The sequence below is a fragment of the Aythya marila genome (assembly GCF_965140915.1).
Source record: "Aythya marila genome assembly, chromosome: 13".
In the NCBI taxonomy this organism is placed as follows: domain Eukaryota; kingdom Metazoa; phylum Chordata; class Aves; order Anseriformes; family Anatidae; genus Aythya; species Aythya marila.
Window position 1 is genome coordinate 6,805,094 of NC_139054.1, and position 19,494 is coordinate 6,824,587.

Here is a 19,494-nt window from a genome sequence, read left to right on the forward strand (position 1 = left end):
CTGGAGGTCTCCTCTGCAGCCACTGAAGGTGCTGGCCCTAGGGCAGAGCGCAAGCATAGTGCCTGTAGGGACACCTGAGGGCTGGCTCCAGGTCCTCACTCATGGAGAAGGTGGCACAAAGACCAGATCAGTGCAGTGCTGAGAAGATTCTGCCATTTTACTGAGTTCTCCTCTGTGTAGGCACAAAATCTACACTAAGAATGGCCCTTGTGGATCATAAATACGGCTTTTCTTTCAAGTGAATTATCTGATATTTATGATTTTAAAAATCAGTACCGATCAGTACAGATGGTTCAGGATTTCAGGGTAATTCGATAAACATCTTTAAAAATAAAAAGAAGAAAATAGAGGCAAACCTTACCTTCTCCATCAGTGCAAGGTATTGTCATAAACTTATAGTGTACCAGAGCAAATATGTGAAATTCCATCTTATTTTTGGAGGGATTTTTCATTCAAATATTTTACTTGGAATTCCTCTAGTAGGGATTCTAACACTCTGAATGAGATAAAAATTTATGGCAACCTGTCCTTTTGACATTCATATGGATGTGTCTAGTTCTAAGATATTTTTATTTTCATTGTGTCCTTAGATTTACCATAACTTGACAGATTACAAAGCAAATCATATAAAACTCTGGTTTCTGGACATCAGCCTTCCAAAATGCTGTATGCTTAAACATAATGGTGCCCAGAAATGTTGGCAGCTGGGCTGCAATATCCAACTGTTCAAACATAGGAGAGTTTTTGTCATTAAAAAACACATGCTTTTGCATATATTGCTCTTTTTTTTTTTTTTTTTTTTTTTTTTTTTTTTGTAAGATAAATGTATATACCTGAATGTCCTGTTGTCCTGAACTTATTCTAATAGCAACATTTTTTCAATGACATTTTCAAGAGAGACTGATTTTTGCTGGGGATCAGAGACCACATAATGAGTTTCCACTAAATCCTTGCTCAAGTGAATATTAGGTGGATCAGGCCCTCTAAAATTATTTCTTCTGATTTCTGGAGAGAGATCTCTCCTTTGCCCCATCTCTGTGCACCACAGGAGAGCCACAGAAGTTGTCCCCTTCCACATTGTAGAGGACCCCTGCTCTGCTTCGTTCTCTTTACATCCCTAAAGGATGTCATTGCTGTTCTCTTTTGTCATCTTCACTAAACAGTTGCTCAATGACCATTTGCTTTGCATTGTAGTGAGATAATTAAAATTCTCCTTAACAAGGGGAACATCCTCAAATTCAGCTGTGACCAGTGAAGTGGCTGCACAGCGTTGAGGCTCTGCAACTGCAGCTTTTAGAGCAAACTAACATGATAGTCTGCCTGGTCTCCTCGTTTCAATGTTAGCATTTGCCTTCCACATTCATTTCAGGGATGGAGAGAGCTTGTGTCCCCTGTTTCAGGCTCCTGACAGCGTGGGCACAGGATTCCACCTTCGCCATCATTTGCTACTGAGAGCTATTGGGAAGTTTGCCTGAGGATGCCCTTTGGCTCCTGACTTGCAAGCAATTATTTCAATCTCTGCAAGCCCACTGTTTCACGCATGGTTCACAAAAACAAGGTCGCATCCACAACTGCAAGGAGTTTAAAAAGAAAGCTCAGATTTTGGAGCAGAGTGTAGGCAATAAGTGAAACATAGGGACAAAGAGCTGTAGAGCTCACCAGATGTCATTTTTAGCCAAGAGTCCATGTAATTTGAGGAAGTGCCTTGTAGAAGGGATTTCCTGGCTGAGAACCAGATTCTGCCTCATTTAACATGTTAAATAGGGTAAGGTTTTAAATCAAAGCAGAATTTATTCCCCAGTTTTGGCAAGACAAAGAGATTTGAGGACTTGTATAGTAGGGAAACGTAGGAAGCAATACCCTGCTGAAGGTATGTGAAAGTCCAGGTGGCCAAGCCAAGGACGACACAGATGTCACAGCAATGTATATGTGAATAAATCTAGCTGTGACCCACTGCCTCTATTTTGCAGCTCAAATTCTATGTCAGTTTGTGTTGCACAATGGCTGTAGCAAAGATCATCTCTCTCTTAGGCATTGCCACATTTTTCATTACGATGGATGTTACATCCTTATTTTACACAGTGCAAATGTAACAGGAAAAGGCTAGGATGCAAATAACTGCATTGTTTCATGCTAATGCAAACTGATCATAGTAGCAACCAATTTATTTGCCCATGGCTTTGTTGACCCTCTTTCTGTTATATCCACCCCCATGAGGGTCAACTATTAGAAATGCGATAGACTCCCATGCCTGTTGTCTGTGGCAGTGGGTGCTCATGGAGAAGGATGCTGCGCAGCTCTGCTCTTGGCCATAATGCAGAGACTGTGTTACTCCCCCAGCAGCCCTTTTTGCAACTTCCTATAGTCTGTGCTCTAGCGGCTGCCAATCCCACCAGCATCTACACCAGCTTCTGAGTGTGCCCACCCCTTGCCTTGCCTCAAAATAGAGCACGTACGTTTATGGCAGGAAAACATTCTCAGCTGTGGAGGAGAGCAGCTGAGCATCCGGCGCAGCAAGTCCCCTAGCCCTCGCTCAGCATCCTGTCTCTGCTCACTTTGCCAAGTACAGCACAGCCAAGTATTGCTCAGTAAAGCCTATCTCGGTGCCTTGTGGCTGCAAGCTCCATCTTGTTGACTGACCTAGGCTTTGCCCTGTCCTCAGCTGATCTACTGGCAGGTTGGTAGGACTATTTGCAGTATAGCCCATACTTACACCCTTGCTTGTCCTACTCAAAAAACACCGTTTAAAAGAGCATCTTTCAAACAAGATCTCCAGGTTCTGCTTGGATACTGAGCTTTAAATTGTGCTCTCCTGCATAAATGGAGATCAGATGCTGCTTGTTGAGGGTTGAATTGCAAAACTGGGCTTTCCTAGGGAGTGTTCTCTGAGTCAGATAGAATATTTTCTCCCACAGATAAATTCAAGCATTTGATAGAAAGAATGAGAAATCCATAGCTGAGCATTTTCCTTAGTGAAAGTCTACATTTTGTTTGCTAAAAACTGCACAGAACTAAGAGATTTTGTTTTAGTGAAGAGAAAGCCATTTCTGCTGATTTTGTGCTTGCAGGCGAGTGTGAGTAGGGGCTGTGTGCCTGTGTGTGTCTGCATGTACATTTGTGTATATGAAGGGAAAAGAAAAACATAGATGTGACTTTAAGATCTCCTGTATTTATTAGTTCTGCATATTTCCAGCTGGTCTGCTATATACAACCATGGTAGAAAAAAGCAGAGAGCAGGAAATTCAGTGCTCGGAAGTGCCCTGAGCTCACAGCAGAGCAATCATAGTTTGTCATGTGCCAGGACAGCCAGGCAGGCTCTGTCTTCCAGGAGCCCATGGTACCCTTTATCCACCATGGTACCCCATCTTCACTGCTCTGTGGGGCTGAGATTCTCAGATAAACCCAGGGCAGCACAGGGAGGTCCAACTGGTTGACTGAGCAGAGGGTGTTTTCACCAGAAATTAGCTCTTCATCCCGAGGGCACTTCTGGCTATGCCTTTATTGAGGTAGGACGTGAATATATTTGTGCTTTCCTGGTTTGATACGTTTTTCACAAACCCGCACCCAGGATTAAGGATCTGTACTAAATGCTGGCAGGCTAAGAATTTTCTTGTAATTAAATACGACAATTATCAGGGTTGCCAGGCTGAAAAAGGTATTTATAATGCGTCATAATTCTTTTGGAAAATAATAAAAATATTTCAAATTCATAATTCAGTTTTAAATTGGCTTCAGATAGTGCCTTTAAATACCAAAGTTCAGCCTGAAGCAGGCTGGAGTTCTATAGCCAAAGAATAGACCATTGGAAATAAGAGCCCGTTTGGCATTGCTTCACCCTAACTCTGCACTTACGCAGCAGTCTGGAAGATGTTTTGGGTTATGATAACAGTCCTTGAAAATTTTGTTAACTTCTCCTTTTTATTTTAATCCTGCATGTCATAGAATATCACGAGTTGGAAGGGACCCACAAAGATCATCGAGTCCAACTCTTGGGTCTGCACAGGACCACACAGAAATCAGACCCTGTATCTGAGAGCGCTGTCCAAACACTGCTTGAACTCCGGCAGGCTCAATGCTGTGACTACCATATGAAACACAGAACACAACATTCAAGTCATTATTACTTGTGTTCACTTTTAACATAGTTAAGAATCTAAGCCTTGGCAGAGCTTTGCTTATTTTAATAATTTGCCACTTTACAAACCAGTATCTCTTTAAAAAAAAAAAAAAAAAAAGGTTTCTCTGCTTATAAATACTGCCGCTATTAGTGTGTATACAAGCATAAACGTAAGCAGAACACTCAAAGCATCTCATCTTTGAAGAGACAGATTTAGGGCTTGATCTAAAGAATATGCTGTCATTTCATTGAATTTTGAGGTTATTTGACCCTGTTTATTCAAAACTATTCTTCTCTCAAAAAGACTAAACTAAACCAAGGCATTTTAAGATGTTAATGAAGGGTTTTAACTTTTCTGAGTTTCATCTTGCTGCTCCTTTTTGTTCAAAAAAACATTTACAGAATTTTATCTTAGTTTGAAAAAGAAAAATAAAGAGATAATCTTGAAAAATGTTGGGGGTATTTTTTTCTTTTCCCCCCCCCACATTTATTACCAGTAAAAAATAAATTAAATTAAATTCTGTTCAATTCTCTTCTGCTCATGAGGCAGATGGGTTATTTCATCTCTCAGTACCTCCAGTTTACTATCTTCAGAAGGGGGCAAATATGCTGATCATCCTCTGTAGATAATTTCTGAGCTATTGGTAGAAATGTCTATATAAGACAAAGTAGCAGTATTGTTTCATAGCACTCGCAGAAATTAATATATGCAAGAATGGACGTGTTTTATTTGGTTCTAGTAATTATGGCTTAATCTAAACTGCATACTTTAAAGGATTAATTTTGCTTTCCATATGCTTTCTCTCCTAGCTTTGTTTAACCTCATACCTGTGGGTTTACGAGTGGTGGCGATTCAGGGGGTTCAAACAAAATTGTATCTGGCAATGAACAGTGAAGGATACCTATACACATCAGTAAGTAAACATGAATTTTTGCTCTCACTTAAATGCTGATAAGATCTTTATAAATGAATAAATTGTTGTTCAAAGGAATCCAATTATAACTTATAATGAAAGGATTTGACAGTGAATTGAATGAAGTGCTGATATTCTGGTTTAGCTTTTTTTTTTTTTTTTTTTTCCAATTATAAATACATATGAAAGTATGGAAACAAATTGTGGTGCCTTGGATCCAAACCAATGATCCTGAAGTGTGAAATAAATAAAATTTTTAAAAGGAAAAAACCCACAAAAACAGACAGGAAGCTCTCCCTTGGTCACTGGGGATTGATTACTCTAATCTGTGAGGGGTAGAGAGGAAAAAGGACAACTTAGTGAATCACATGCATGCCTGAACACGTTTTATACCTTCCAAACTAATATCTATTACTGTTATTAAAAGGGATTAGAGAAAGTTTTTTTTGTTTGTTTGTTTGGTCAGCGTTTTCAAATAGAAATGGAATTAAAATGTTAGGGCTTCAAGATGCTGCATGAGTAAAGAAATGTTTCATTTAGCAATTTTGATCAAGAATGTCTGTTAATAATTTTCCTTGACATTTCTCAAGAGAGCAAACACAGTTTTCATGAAAAAAAAAAAAAGGATGTTTTTTAAAATAGACCATTTTTCAATTAAAAACATTTAGCTGAACTATGTTTAGGACTTTTTAATTATAAAGTCTTAGTAGATTTTTCCCAGGGAAGAAAATAGAGGAAAATATAATTTATTATCTACCACAAATTATTCTCTTTTAAGAACAATTCCCTTGAGGTGGCCTTAATACTGGTAACAATTAAATAAACTTATTCAAATCTCTCATTTGTTTTGCAATCCTGACAGCTGGGACAAGGGACCAGCTTTGTGTATTTTTCCTCTTGTATCTGCAAAAGCAAATTACAGGTGGATATGCTTTGGGACAAAGTAAAATTTCAGTGAGTGGCATCATACTCCATTTCCCTTTTTGCTCTGGCTATTTGCTCAACGTGGTTAATCCACAGATCCGTTTGTGGGGCTGTAGCCACACAGCCAGATCATGCAAAGCCCCCTTAATCCTGTGTAGTCATGGTCCTTTGACTGCGCAGTACTATTTACATTTGCACTGCAAATGTACCTTTGACTGCACTGTGTGCTTTCATTTACATTAGCATCCTCAGCCGTGCTTCTTTCTGGCTGTCCGCTCACCGATAGCGCACTGTGCCGTGAGAGCTTCTGCTGGCTCCATTCTGCCTCTGTGAATGTTACCTCGAATTGCAAGTTGGGGTAGGATAGAGTGATTTGTGCAATAAAGTGAAATTCTGTCATTGTGCAGAGCGAACCTGTTGGGTTTGAGTAGAGCAGATCTCTCATTGCAAAATACATGCTGGAAGAGTCGGATCTATTTTTGTAAAGGTAAAAAAATTGCCATGATGCAGAAAATGGGATACAGACAAATTCAGACCTACAATGCAGTAGTAACTGGAAAGGGACCATCACTTCTAGTATCCCTAGGTGTGCGGAGGTTGTAGCAGAATATAACACTTTTTTGATGAAGACCATTTTTTATTTTGATGGGCATGTAGGCACCTTATGCTGACCTCGGAGACTCATTTGGGTTGTCATTGTTGGCGTTTGCATTGGTTAGAGGTAGTTCTTTGTGTTCTCATATGTTACCATGAATGGTGTCTTCACTGAATCCTTTACTATCTGTGAACGTAATAGTTAATGCTATTGCAAAATTAGCTGGTGACATCCCTCTATTTTCCCCTTATTAATAATGGGCATTCATGTTTCCTTATTAGGCAACTATATTTTCATTTATTTATTGATATATTCTTCTTGAACCTGATAGGCTTGGCAAGGCCCTCAACAGACAACTGTAGTGTTGCTGTGTCCCAAATTCATATTTTTAAATGCTCTTTCACAAAGACAGGCATTCATTTAATGTGAAACTACTTTTCCAAATAAAGTTTCAACTCAAATTCTCAGTAATCTTGGTTTTATCACCTGGTGCCTTCTGTTTTTTTTTTGTTTTGTTTATTATTATTATTATTATTATTATTATTATTATTATTATTATTATTATACAATAATTGCTAGGCACTCTCTTGGCTTGAAAGGCAAAACCTAGCTTACAGCTCTGTTGATGTCCCTGGGAATGGACAGGGGCTGGTGGGGAGCCTCTGCCCCCTACTTCACCTGCTATGTGAACAAGTTGCCAGAATTGCAGCTTCAGCACCACATTTTAAGTGTTTCTATCCCTTCCTTTGCCGATAATGGTCTTTTCAGCAAGGCATACGGTCTGACAGTCTGTTACCTGAGAAATTAGCTCTATATTTTGGGCTGGATTCTTAGTTGATGTAAATGAGTCCCAAGAGAGCTCAGCTGATTTATACCAGCTGAACACTCACCTGTTCAAGGGATGCCAACAGGGAGCCTGGGGAAAAGATCAGCTCAAGTAAATGACATCCGTCTACACATCCTGAGGCTTTCCAAGCCCCTAAAGGGAGGTGTTCCTGAATGGGATTTGTCAGGAGCAGGCAGATGGCAACACGGGATTGATCAGCAGCAAAACTCCCATAAAACACTGACAAACTCTTGAAGCAAGAACAGAGGGAAAAATAGGAAGGTACTACAATTGCAGATAACTGTAATGGATAGCTGCATCGTTTTCAGAGAGAAATCAAATTAGCATTGATGATACAATGTAATAGGGAGAGACGGTACTGTGGTCCATGTCATGATCACATGCTCTCAGTTTTATTGCAACTCTAAAGCTTCAGCTGTGTTTGTGGCTGCAAGGTTTACTTCAGGAGGTTACAGATTCATTTGCCAAATGACTTAAAAAACACCCCACTAACGTGCTGTCCCTGCTCCTTGCCCTGTGCCGCTGTCTGTGCCTCGCTCTCGATAGTGCCTTTCAGCCTGAAACACTTCCAAAACACTGCGCCTGATAAAGAGGCCATTAAGTCCCTGGCAATTACCCCACTGGTAGATAGGTAAATAAGTCATCTGGCTTACCGAGAATAAATGGAGGCTCAGCTAAGTGCTTTCCCATACTCACCCAGGAAAGCGTAGACATTAGGACTAATATACCAAGTGTCCCATTTCCATGTGTGTCTTGCACTAAAACATATTGCTAAATCACAGTTCCTTTTCCTTTGACAGATTGTAGCGAATTCTTGTGCTTTGTTCCTTGTGCTATATTTTTTAGTTTTGAACTGAATTGACTGAGGTGATTCTGGGTATCTTGCATATGTAGAAAATATGTCCTGGCCACAATGCATTACAGTTGGTGGCAGATAGAGAATATCTGTGGATACAGTTTGCCAATTTGATGAGCTCTGGCTTTGGCATCGCCCCTTTCCCCCAGCAGTCTGTCAGGACAGTGATTCAGGTGTCTGTCCTCAAAGGCAGTCTGAAGTGTGGCTTTCTTCTGATCCAGTGACTATACTCAAGAATGAGGTGAATTTGCTCCATGAGGGGATCACTGAAGTATAATAAATCTGCAGAGAACAAATATCTGTAGTTGACTGCCAGACTTCATAGATAGTTTGCGGCGTCTGTCAGTTAGAGCAAAAATAAGATCTTTAATGTAATGATAAAAGCTCCTCAGGACGGCAACTCAGCTAAGAAAAAAACAATATATATATCTATTTATGTATATATATTAAAATACATATATTAAGAGATGCATTAAAAGTCCTTGAGTACAGAGAAGGGAAGTGACCTTGGCTGTGCGACTGCTCACGACACTATAAGCACTGCATGTCTCCCCTCCACACTGGCTGGAAAATGTGCCTTCATATCAAAGAATAACACCCCATTTCTTTTTTTTTTTTCTTTTTTTTTTTTTTCTCTAGCATGTTTCCTACTAAAGTCAAGGGGAACTACATCTCCCAAGTTGAACTCACCCTTAAGATTTTCCTTGTTGGGACCTTGGGAGCTATTGAAGCTGTAACTATTCCTGCTGTTTGATACTTGGGCATACCTGAAAATGAAAGCACAGGGTTTAATTTATCCCTCCTTACACCAGTGTCATGCAGCTGTAAGGTGACTTAATCAGAGTTATGGCACTGTCGTCTTACATAACCACTTTAATGAATCACACCCTTTTGTATTTTAGGAATGCTTTTATTTTATCTTATTTTTCTTTCTATGAACAACCACATCTTTCAGAAGACCAAGATATATGCTAAGCTTGATTTTTTTCTGGCTTCATACCCTATGAATTTCTTGTGTGGGGGGTTTTTTTTTGTGTGTGTGTGGTTTTGTTTTGTTTTGTTTTTTTGTCTTTTTTTCATTGTCTTGCACAAAAGAGTGAAAAATATTTTAAGGATCTGTTTGTCAGACGTAGTCCTAGAGTTATTGCTTTCTCATTAAAGCAATTGTGATTTGACAGAAAAGGCTCACGGTGATACAGAGCAGCAGCTGAGAGAAGTTCATTAAAGGGAAGGCATATATGCACTAGGTGAAAAGAATTGAGTGTGCTGTTTGAATTCTACATAGGTTGAAACATAACCCATATCACAGGAAATTTCAAAGATTAGCCTAAGAAAAACTATCTGCATATTTTCCAGAAACTATCGTGTCAGAGTTTTAAAATCATTTAATGATTTTCTGTGAAGTGCATATATCTCCTATAGAATATTTCAGCTTATGTATTGTGTTCTTGTTTAGCCTGTATATATCATGACAAAACGTAAAATTAAATAGATGTGCTGCTCATTGCATCTTTCTGACTGGTCTTAGGGCCTGTGCCACTCAGCTTGTGACGAGTGTGTGTTTTTCACCTCACCCTGTGATTTGCCAAAGTGTCTGGTTTAATAGTGTCATACGTGAATAAGGTTATAGCTTCTCCCAGCTGGGTCAGGCAGACAGGTGTAGAGGAGTATGTGGGTTTGAGGAGTCCCCAGTTTGGCTTTCCCTTTCCCAGCCTTTTCCTTTTCCCCCTTGTGTGGACAAGGGCTGCCTGAAATGCCTGGTTCCCCAGCAGTGGAGGGGGGGAGTGGGACAAAGCCTTTCCCTGTCTCATCCCTGGGCTGAGCAAAGCCCTTGGGGGCAGATGGGGGCAGACACAGTGCACTTCTGCTGCTGCCAGCTCTCCAGTCCCCAGGAAACACAACTGCTCACCTGAAGCAGCCTCTTCAGTGCCTGGGATCTGCATGTTGGGTCCGAAGCACCAGCTCTACCATCTCCTCCCTCAGGACTGCACTGCAACCGCTCGCTAAGGTCGACAGAGCCCATGTCTATAAGCAGCCCTTTGCCCTGAGAAAGTGTGACAGAATCCAGTCTGCCCTCCCTCTCACAGTCTTTCAGCTCATCTGTTGGAAATTCATGACGTTCAGCTTTTTGTAGGATGGGCATTAGGAAATGTGCTCCATGGAGATGTTTATGCTTCCTTTGTTAGCTTTGTTACGATGCCCAATACGTTTGAGTTAATAGAGCTTCTGTAGATGACTTGATTTTGCCGTTTCTTGTCTGATGCACTCAGTAGAGAGTTAGCTTGGGTTTATCAGGAACACTTTGATAAAATTATGCGCAGGGCATTATACACATACTTTACTCTAAGACAGCATTCAGCTATCATTGTCCTCTAATGATAAATAGATTGTCATATGTTTGTTACCTGCGCATAAATTAAATACGGTATGAATTGTGCATGTTGATTATAGCCAAAAAACGTGAAACATGATTAAATTCTCAGAGTGGTTCAAGAATTGTTTTGGTGAATTGGAGAGAAGAGAAGTTTGTGCATATTTTAATGCTGAGCAGAGCATCAGAGATCTGTAGCAAACGGGAATGGCTGGGGCATTTATAATGAATTACTGGCAAAGAGCATTTCACCACCTCAGAGAAATAGCACAAACCAAGAGATAGGGGAAATAATCAAAAGCTTCATCTAGTTAAATTTGCATGTCAGTGTAAATCATTTTTTACCATGAATGCTTAAGTACCGACTACACCTTAATATAGTTCATTCTCTTCAGTGATAGGGTTTTAGATGCAGCTGCAGCACGTTTTTCTTTTCATCACAACACTTTGCTTTGTGCTGGAGAAACAGGCAGAATCCTCACAATGAGGATGTGAGGCATCGTGCTGACAGCCCTGGCTGCCCCCTGCCATAAGGCAAAGTGGGAAGTGGGCAGGAGAGGTGTGGGATCAGCGCTGAGACAGGAGCATGTTCTCTGGAGGCTCTTGGGCACTGCAGGACCAGCCCATACTGATAAACATTTTCTGACACCTTCAGCTACAGACACAGCTTTAAATTATGCCAGCAGCTCAGCAGATGCAAACCATCTGCACTTTGGTTAAGTCCTACAGCAGTGTTACAGCACAGGGATGGATGCTGGCCAGGGAGAAGCCTTGGTCGGTCTCCGTGCAGCATCACCACTCCTGCTAATGCTGCCCTGATGGCTGCTGCCTGGCCCAGGCTGTGCTCACAGGCTCAGCCCATTACCAGAAAATCTGACCATGAGGTTTTGGGGTTGGTTGTGAGCCGGACTGCATGTAGCTGTTTTGTTCAGGTGCTTGCTTCTGCTGGAATCAGCATGATTCCAAATTTCAGGAGACAGACTGCCTGCCGTTTCCAGCTGCGAAGGGTGGAAGCATTGCCTTCCCATGAGAGAATTATTAAGAGATTCAGCAAGCTGAAATTATTGAAGCTATTATGCTGCTTTTCTTTACAAGTCATCCCCAAGGTGTCTGAAATCCACAGAGGTGCTGCTGTGCATCCAGTCCTCACTGCGGGTGGTGGAAGCTGAGGGTGCTCAGCACCTTCTAAGATGAGGCATCATAAGAGGAGCCCAAGCATGAGAAAATGATGCTTCAGAACTGCGTGCTGCACAGACCTTACCAGCCTGCTGTTAGATGCCTGTGCAATGGTTTCCTAACAGAGTGGCTGTTAAAAATCAGCAGAGAAATTGTTATTTTTTACAAGAACAGGTTCAATGTCCAGTGAGAGAAATAACATACAGGTGAAGTAGATAAAAGACTAAAAGTGCATCTACTCTCTCTTTGCCAGTCATTTGTTAATCAATGTCAAAGTCCTCAAGAGATTGAAAGTCTTTTGAAAACTCAGACTTTGGATGTTGCTCAAAGCAGAGGTTTGGGACTCAGCAATCTCAGAAATGGGGCTGCAATGACAACGTGGCCCCTAAGGCCCATATTTTCAGTTCATTTCACTGCTTGCTGAGGTGACAGTGGCACAAAACTGGCATCAAACAAACAAAAAAAAAAACCTTGGCAAAACTTGAAGCTGGACCCGAACTAGGTAGTTTGGCACCTGGATTGCACACAGCTAGCTTCCAGCAGTGTGGTTCGGCCCCACTCCAGCACACGAGGAATACCGAGTACCAGGACTTGAGGCTACTCACAACTCCTTGCTGTCACGTTGCAAAGCATGTTTGGCAAGCAAGCGTTGTAAGTAGATAAGGACTTGAGCAGACGGCGTGAGTTGCAAAGTGTGAGAAAAAGAGCACTGCCAGGTTCTCAGCGTGTTCAGTTTAGAGCGCGTATTCAGATCACCAAAGGACGGGTTATGTTGCTATGATTCAGCAGAGCCAACGAGAGAAATGTTGCTTTTCTCTTCTAAATTTGCTGTGAATGCTGCAGTTTGTGACTGGGCTGTCTGTGCTGGCGGCATAGGTGCCTGTAGGGTGACGTGTGCCTACTCCCTGCCAGGGTTTGGCTCTTTTGCAGTTTGCCAGCAAAATATGTATATTAATATTTATGTGGGGTTTTGGATTGCTGCATTTTTCCCCTGATACGTATGGAAAAAAAAAAAAAAAAAACAAAAAAAAAACAAACAAAAAACTCAAAATCAGAAATGAGATGTTTCCGAATTTACCTGCTTTCTTAGAACATAGCTTAATTAAAAGAAAACACCACTATGAAATAGCATCTCTCCTATGCTTGACTTTCCCTCTAGAAGGCTGTCTGCCTTCCCATCTCCTGCCCAGAAGGGCTTCCCCTCCCTCTCGTGCTGCAGATCGAGCTAATGAGCAGCTCTTGTCACGGTGACTCAGCAGAGCTTCTGCCTCATTGCACTGGCTCCCTGACTGGCCGAGGAAATGGCTCACCTCGCCGGCAGCCTGCTGCTCGCTGCCAGAGCCTGTCAGAAGATGAACATCTGAACAAGGATGCTGGAGCAATCAAAGGCAGACTCCGAGGACTCTCCAAACCAACAAGAAGAACCTTTCAGGACACCTACTGGAAAACAAACTCAGAACTTCCATAGAAACTAATCAAGGATTACGCTTATTAAATCTGCAGAAGGTGCCTTTGCTCAGCATGTGCTAGGATGGGAACTCAGGGCAATGGGATGCCAAGGATGATATCGTTTAAGTGGGCTTAAAAAGTCAGGCAAATTCCTGAAAGTAAAGCACTGCAAAATACAATGATATCATGTTTGATTTAGGAATGTCCTGAATCATAGCACATCTGAGGCTGGGAAAGTGTGCTGAGAAAATCTTGAAATGAAATTCCCTTTTTCTCATACTTTTACATAGGCACCTGCAGTTAGCCAAGAACAGAGAGAGGCTGTTTGGCTGGAGGGTTGTCTGGCTATGAGTAGATGAGTACAGCCTAAGAAAGTTGAAACCTTACTAGTTTGTCCTGCTTCTGGGTCCCGTTGACATTTTCTTTATTTTCTTCATTCAAATGGGTTCATTTTGCAGAGGCTGCTGGTGCTCTGATAAGAAATCTTCTGAAGTACTGGGTAACACCAGTTAAGGATATGCAGGAAAAATGTGGTTGTGATGAGAGCATGGGGCTGGGGTATGGTGGGCTGTCAGAAAAGCTGAATGAGAAGACAGAAGTGTGCTTGTTCCTGCATCTGTTCCTGTGTGTGTCTGCTCCCATGTAAGCACAGTCCAGGCCATGGCTGGGAGCTTTAGCTGTTGCAGCAGTGCTAGCACAAACAAAATTTGGGAGCTCCTGGGCTAACAGTAAGTAAAGGGCAGTTCAGATCCCAAAACAACTCTCCATCAAAACCATGCTAGCATCCTAAGCATATCTGTTGTGTGGGGGTATTCAGAGTGACTTTATTAAACACATTTTTGTGTCTTTTTATCTTCATGTAGTCCTGCAGTTGCGACAGTGCTAAGAGGAAGTGAATTCAGTTCTGCTCCTACTTGGCAGCCTTGAGAGAAATGTTTACTGCTTTCTGCTGATTTACATCCTTTCAAACCCACTGAAAGCATCCTTTTCCTGGCAGAACTTTTATTGCAAGTGATGAGGTGCGAAAACTGAGAATCCAGCTTGACTCTGAAAGTTCAAATTGTATCTGCAGTGTTGTCAATCAAAAAGCATCTTTTAAAACACATGAGCAAACCTGATGGGGATTCAATGGGCAAGAAAAAAAAAAAAGTGTCATAATCCCCAAGATTCTGGGATTTATGATTGCTTTTGGGAGCTGCAGCACAACTGAAAGAGATTTCCAAGGGAAACTCCATTGCTTCAGTTGCAGAGAGCATGAATGTCATCCTCATGGTATGCCTTCTTGGTACCAAAAAGAAAAAAACCTGTACAAATCCTAGAAAGCAGGATATGCGTTGTGTGTGATACAGAAGCTAGTCAGGGTGAAATTAAACACAGTATTTGTCATACTTAGGTTACGTCCTTGAAGTTTGTTTCAGAAACAAACTTTTTAAAATACAAGCTACTTCTTGGAGGGGGGCCTGCTGAGTTCCTGGATGGAAAAGCTAGAAAGGGTCTGGGGAAGAAGAAAAATCTGTTCTATAAAAATCAAATCAAGAAACTTAATTTCTGTATTGAGCTGCTTTCATTATGCAATCTAGGATTAACAAAGGAATGTGAAATTCAGAATGGAATAGGGAACCTTTGGATATAATGCCAATATAATAGCCTTTACGGCAGATTGGATGCTTTAAATAATTGAACAGATAAGACCTTTCATATTTTATTTTGTGTGGATGCTACAGGTGTATTGTTTTTAACTTTTGTAATTTTGCCCAAACAGCAGTGAATATTGAGCAGTATGGTTCCAAAATTAAATCCACTGGAGAGCTGGGCAAAACAAGCATAATAATTGGTGAAGTAAAGTTCTGTTATTTAAAACCTTGGGAGGTATCTAAAAAGCCATACAGAGCTAGATTCAGAAGCACATCACAAGAGGCTGTCTGCTTTACAAGGCATCTTCCCCTTTCCTTGCTCTGATGACACTGACTTTCACATGAATGTATATGCAGTTTAGACCTTCCATCCTTATCTCCAGTGCATTCTCAGATGTAAATAAAAGGCTACTATGAGACAGAAGCATTCCTCTTGAACCCAAGTATTAGTGGGACCTTGCAATTGAGTGGACTGGGAATGGACAAACCTCAAAGGGTTTGGGAGGACATGTTTCCTTGAATGACAACTCCAGGACCCAATGTTTTATCAAAGTGGTCCTAGCAAACTGGAAAGAGCTGCTTACCCTTTCAGTGTGAGCAGCTTCCAACTAATCTGCAAGACCCACTGTATTTTTAAAATGATTATATCTCTTGGAGCTGGTAAACAAATTAGAAGCAGAGTTTCATAAATATTAAGGCTTCAGTTCAGATTTGAGGCAAAGGTTCGCATCAATTCTCATTCCATTCTCGTTATTTCGCACCAGTGTGCTCAAATCTAGAGGAGCATCTGCTGCCAGCTGAGCCATATTGACACTGACAGAAGGCACAATAAGCTCAGAGTAAATAAGTGAATGATCTGAAACAGAACAAAAAGCCAAAGAAAATCTAATAAGAGGAACAGACACATTTTGAAATGCAGATCTTTTCCCTTCACCTGATGAACCAAGAGTTTAATGAGCTTCATATCACAAACTTTTTCTCATATAAGTAATCCTTACTCAAGCAAGCAGACTAATTGAATGCCTGCCAGAGGAAAAAAAAATAATAATTTATTTGAGTAAGATTTGCAGGATTTAGACAGGACAGCTATTGATTTTCAATATGAAACTTGTGAGATTTAAAAACATGAACAAAGCATTTAGGAGGCCAGTGAACCTCAATGACTAATATAAGTCCCTCTTTGCTTGGAGTCAGATCCCAAGGCCTGAAGTAGTCATCAGGAATAGGGAGAGCAGAAGACTCCACCCCTGGATGTCCAGAGGGTTTATTCAGGGTTTTGTGTCCAAGACTTGAGCCCTTGGCTTGGAGCCTTCTCTGGAACTGGATGTCCAGGTCTTCATTCAGACTTGTGTGGTAGCTGAAATGTGAAGGTTTCCTATAATATAGGAAACCTTTCCTATGATAAAGGTTTGGCAAGTGCAGAACCAGGTGTTGTGTTGTTCATAAAAAAATACCTCTCTTCAAAGGCTTCAGATTTTTGCACATTTCTTTTTAGGGCTTAACATTTTCTGGTAGACCATACAAAAATCTCTATGTCTCCAGGTGCAGGCGAATGTTTGCAGGCGGCTCTTTCTGTAGTGTTATCATGGCACCAGGAGCACTGTGATAAGGTCTAACAGCACAGCATCCTTTCTTCTGACACCTTTCTGTGGAAGGCACTGTGTTCCTGGTATCACAGAAAAGCAAGGATGATTGCATGCATGTTACCACTTTTGGATGTCATGAAAGCATAGCCAACTTCACTCACCTATTTTGGAAAATCTTGACTTTAATTTATGCTTTAGCTGCCTCTGTGTGAAACAAAGTTTTAATGTGTATTCTAGGCAGAGACGCTGGGAGCTTGCTTCATGGGTAGTAGAATTGGACACAGGCATCCTTAGGCTTTTTCTTGGGGAATTTGTTGCAGCTGTGATAGTAAAGGCATGAAAGAGCTTTACACAAATTGTTGATTTCTACCACATTAGTTAATTGTTTCTCAAATTTGCATTTCTAATCAGTGAGATACCAAAACACCTGTATTCTCTAATTGTTGCACTAATAGTTTGTATTTCCTTTAGCTATGCGTATTGGAACAATGCCAGAAAGGCAAGCATATGTTATATATACCTGTTAGCTCTCACAACTAAATTACAAATAATATTTTTCTTCATAAAATTATGTCCAGCAGCAATGTCAAGGAGAAGGTATTCCTTGCTCATCAGCCAATAGCCATTGCACTGATAATGTATCTTCCTGAACAGCATTGATTTGGTAGCACTAAGGGCACCATCTCTATCACAAAGCCTAGGAAATATTAATTTTAGAGGCCATACAGTGATTTCTCCATGCTGAGTCCCTGAAGATTTTGAAGTTTTCAGCTGAGAAAGGGGATAGCCTTTGTCTGCATGTGGCTTAAGTCTACTTGTACTAAGGAAATCAACCTAAATTTGTGCTGTTAACCAAGAAGATGGGTACAGTCACCCTGGCTTGGCTATGAATCATAGGATGAAGCTTCATTTACTACTCAATGGTACACCCTCTGCACTTGCAGACCTTCACTTTATTATCACGGGAATGACAGTCAAAAACGACAAGCATTCTTTTTCCCCTCTCAATTAATTCGAAGCTTTCCTTTGTTGAGCAGTTTTGTTTCCCTCTGGCTCTGATAGTCTCCTAAACAGCAGTTGCTTCTCTTGTGAAACAATTGGAGTTAATGTGGGTAATTGTGATAGTTATGGCCTTTACTTTTTGATATAGCAATTATCCAATCTGTATTTTTTTCTGAGTCAAACAATGTTGGTAAAATTAAGTCGTCATTAGACTGAGCTGTCTGGAGACTGTTTGCTAAAAAAAAACAAATTTGAACATCTCTGCTCTTTCTCAAAACAAATGTTGAGTAACCTAAAATTGAATGTTTTCTGTGTCTCGGTCACTGTGCCTTAGGTTGTACCTTCCCTATACTCACATCACTGTGTCAGCTGCAGCAAGGCTACACACACTAGAAGAGTTTGGTCCTTTGACTACTTTGACATATTTAAAAATCTGTTAGTAGAGGGTCTTGTGAGGTTTTACAGTTTATGTAGTTCTCAAACCCAAATCAAAACATTTCAAACTAAAGTTATAAGAGTTTCTGTTTCTGTAGGACAGCAGTAAATACAGGGGATATGTAAATAGCCCGAAATGCTCATATGAGTAGAGAGTTTATGAGTTTGTACTGACTACTTAAGTAATGCATAAATGTATTTTCCTTCCACATTCCTGAAAAGTGTGTTTTCAAAGCTACAGAGAAAAAAAATAATTTCTCTCTAATCTTTAAGGTCCTGAAAGTCTGATAAAATCTTATTTCTTTGGAAAAAGACTTCTAATAATATTTTTGCATCACTACCAACCTGATGCTACAAACATTTGGTTTCTTACCATAATGATAAGGAATATATCTGGTATACAAAAGATAAGAAATAAATCCTCCATATAGACAGAATAAATGGATAGACAACACTGCAACCTTTAAGCCTGGTTATGAAGCTCTGTGCAGTTATATACTGGAACCTGGAATTTGTGGCGGGGGGGTTGGGGGGATGTGGAAATCCTCCAACCAACAGACAACAGAAACAGCAATGTGCCAGAACTCAGGGCTTTTCTCCAAGTCTCACTCTCTCCACATGCAAAACTTTTGGCTCGGGCTCTACCTAGGTCTAAGACAGCTGACTTTTTTTTTTTTTTTTTTTCTTTTCCCTTTTCAGGTAGAAATCATCACAAAGCTAGCTCTGTGTTTTAACTTCATAGCATGTTTAATTTCAATTCAAGACTTATTTCTTCTTATTGATTCATTAATCTCTCCCTTGACTCCGTTTCTGCTCATATGGAGATGCCAGTCATTGCTCACATTTGTCTATACATTTTAGCAGGAGGCAGTTGTGCTCATAAGGTTAATTGTATCATCTCTGAAAGATTGTGCATGAACAATACTTTGTGATGGCTAGTTAGAGGTTGAGCATTCTGCTTAAAGAGTTATGTGCACAGACAATGCTAGTTCAGTAGATATTCTTATGAGAAAGATGATCTTATGATCAGTCTGTATTTGTTGAGTTAATTGGGATATTCAGAGTAAAGAATTGTATTTCTGCTTAGAAAACGCAAGGTTTTTTTGTGAGTTATAGTCACAGGAATTATTCAGTCAAACATCCAGAATGCATCAACCCCATTCCAAGCCTATAACCTTGCCTGCCAAGTCCTACCAAGGGTTTATTTTTATGGTCAAGTAATAAATGAAAGGCGTTTACAATTGAAATAGAGATGGACACTCAGCAGCCACTGTAGCCCTTTTCCAATAGTAGCAGCTCTGGGAAGGTCCATTACTCCTCAAGCTAACCTCTTTCCAGATGATACTATGAACCTTTTGTCCTTAGCATTTCCTGGTATCCCAATTAGCAAACACTTTGACATGCAAACATATTAATAGTTCAAAGTACAGTCAAATAAGCCTGGAGAAAAAGGAAATACCTCCTTAGGGCGCAGTGGTCAGTACACAGTAGAGGTGTTATCATTGTGGAGTGGAGCAAGAAACTTTTCTCAAGATCTCGGTTACTCGAAAGTGATTTTTCTCCCTGTCTGTGCACATTAGTAGAAGAA

General features: G+C 40.6%; 1 protein-coding gene across 3 annotated transcripts in view; it reads left to right on the plus strand.

Moving 5' to 3' along the window:
- FGF13 (fibroblast growth factor 13) overlaps window positions 1-19,494 on the plus strand; it is a 228,587-nt gene that overhangs the window by 172,165 nt on the left and 36,928 nt on the right. For all 3 annotated transcript variants that reach the window (XM_082770880.1, XM_082770881.1, XM_082770882.1), the window contains one exon: window positions 4,928-5,031. In XM_082770880.1, coding sequence (XP_082627006.1) covers window positions 4,928-5,031 — 104 coding nt within the window. The remainder of the gene's footprint in view (window positions 1-4,927; window positions 5,032-19,494) is intronic.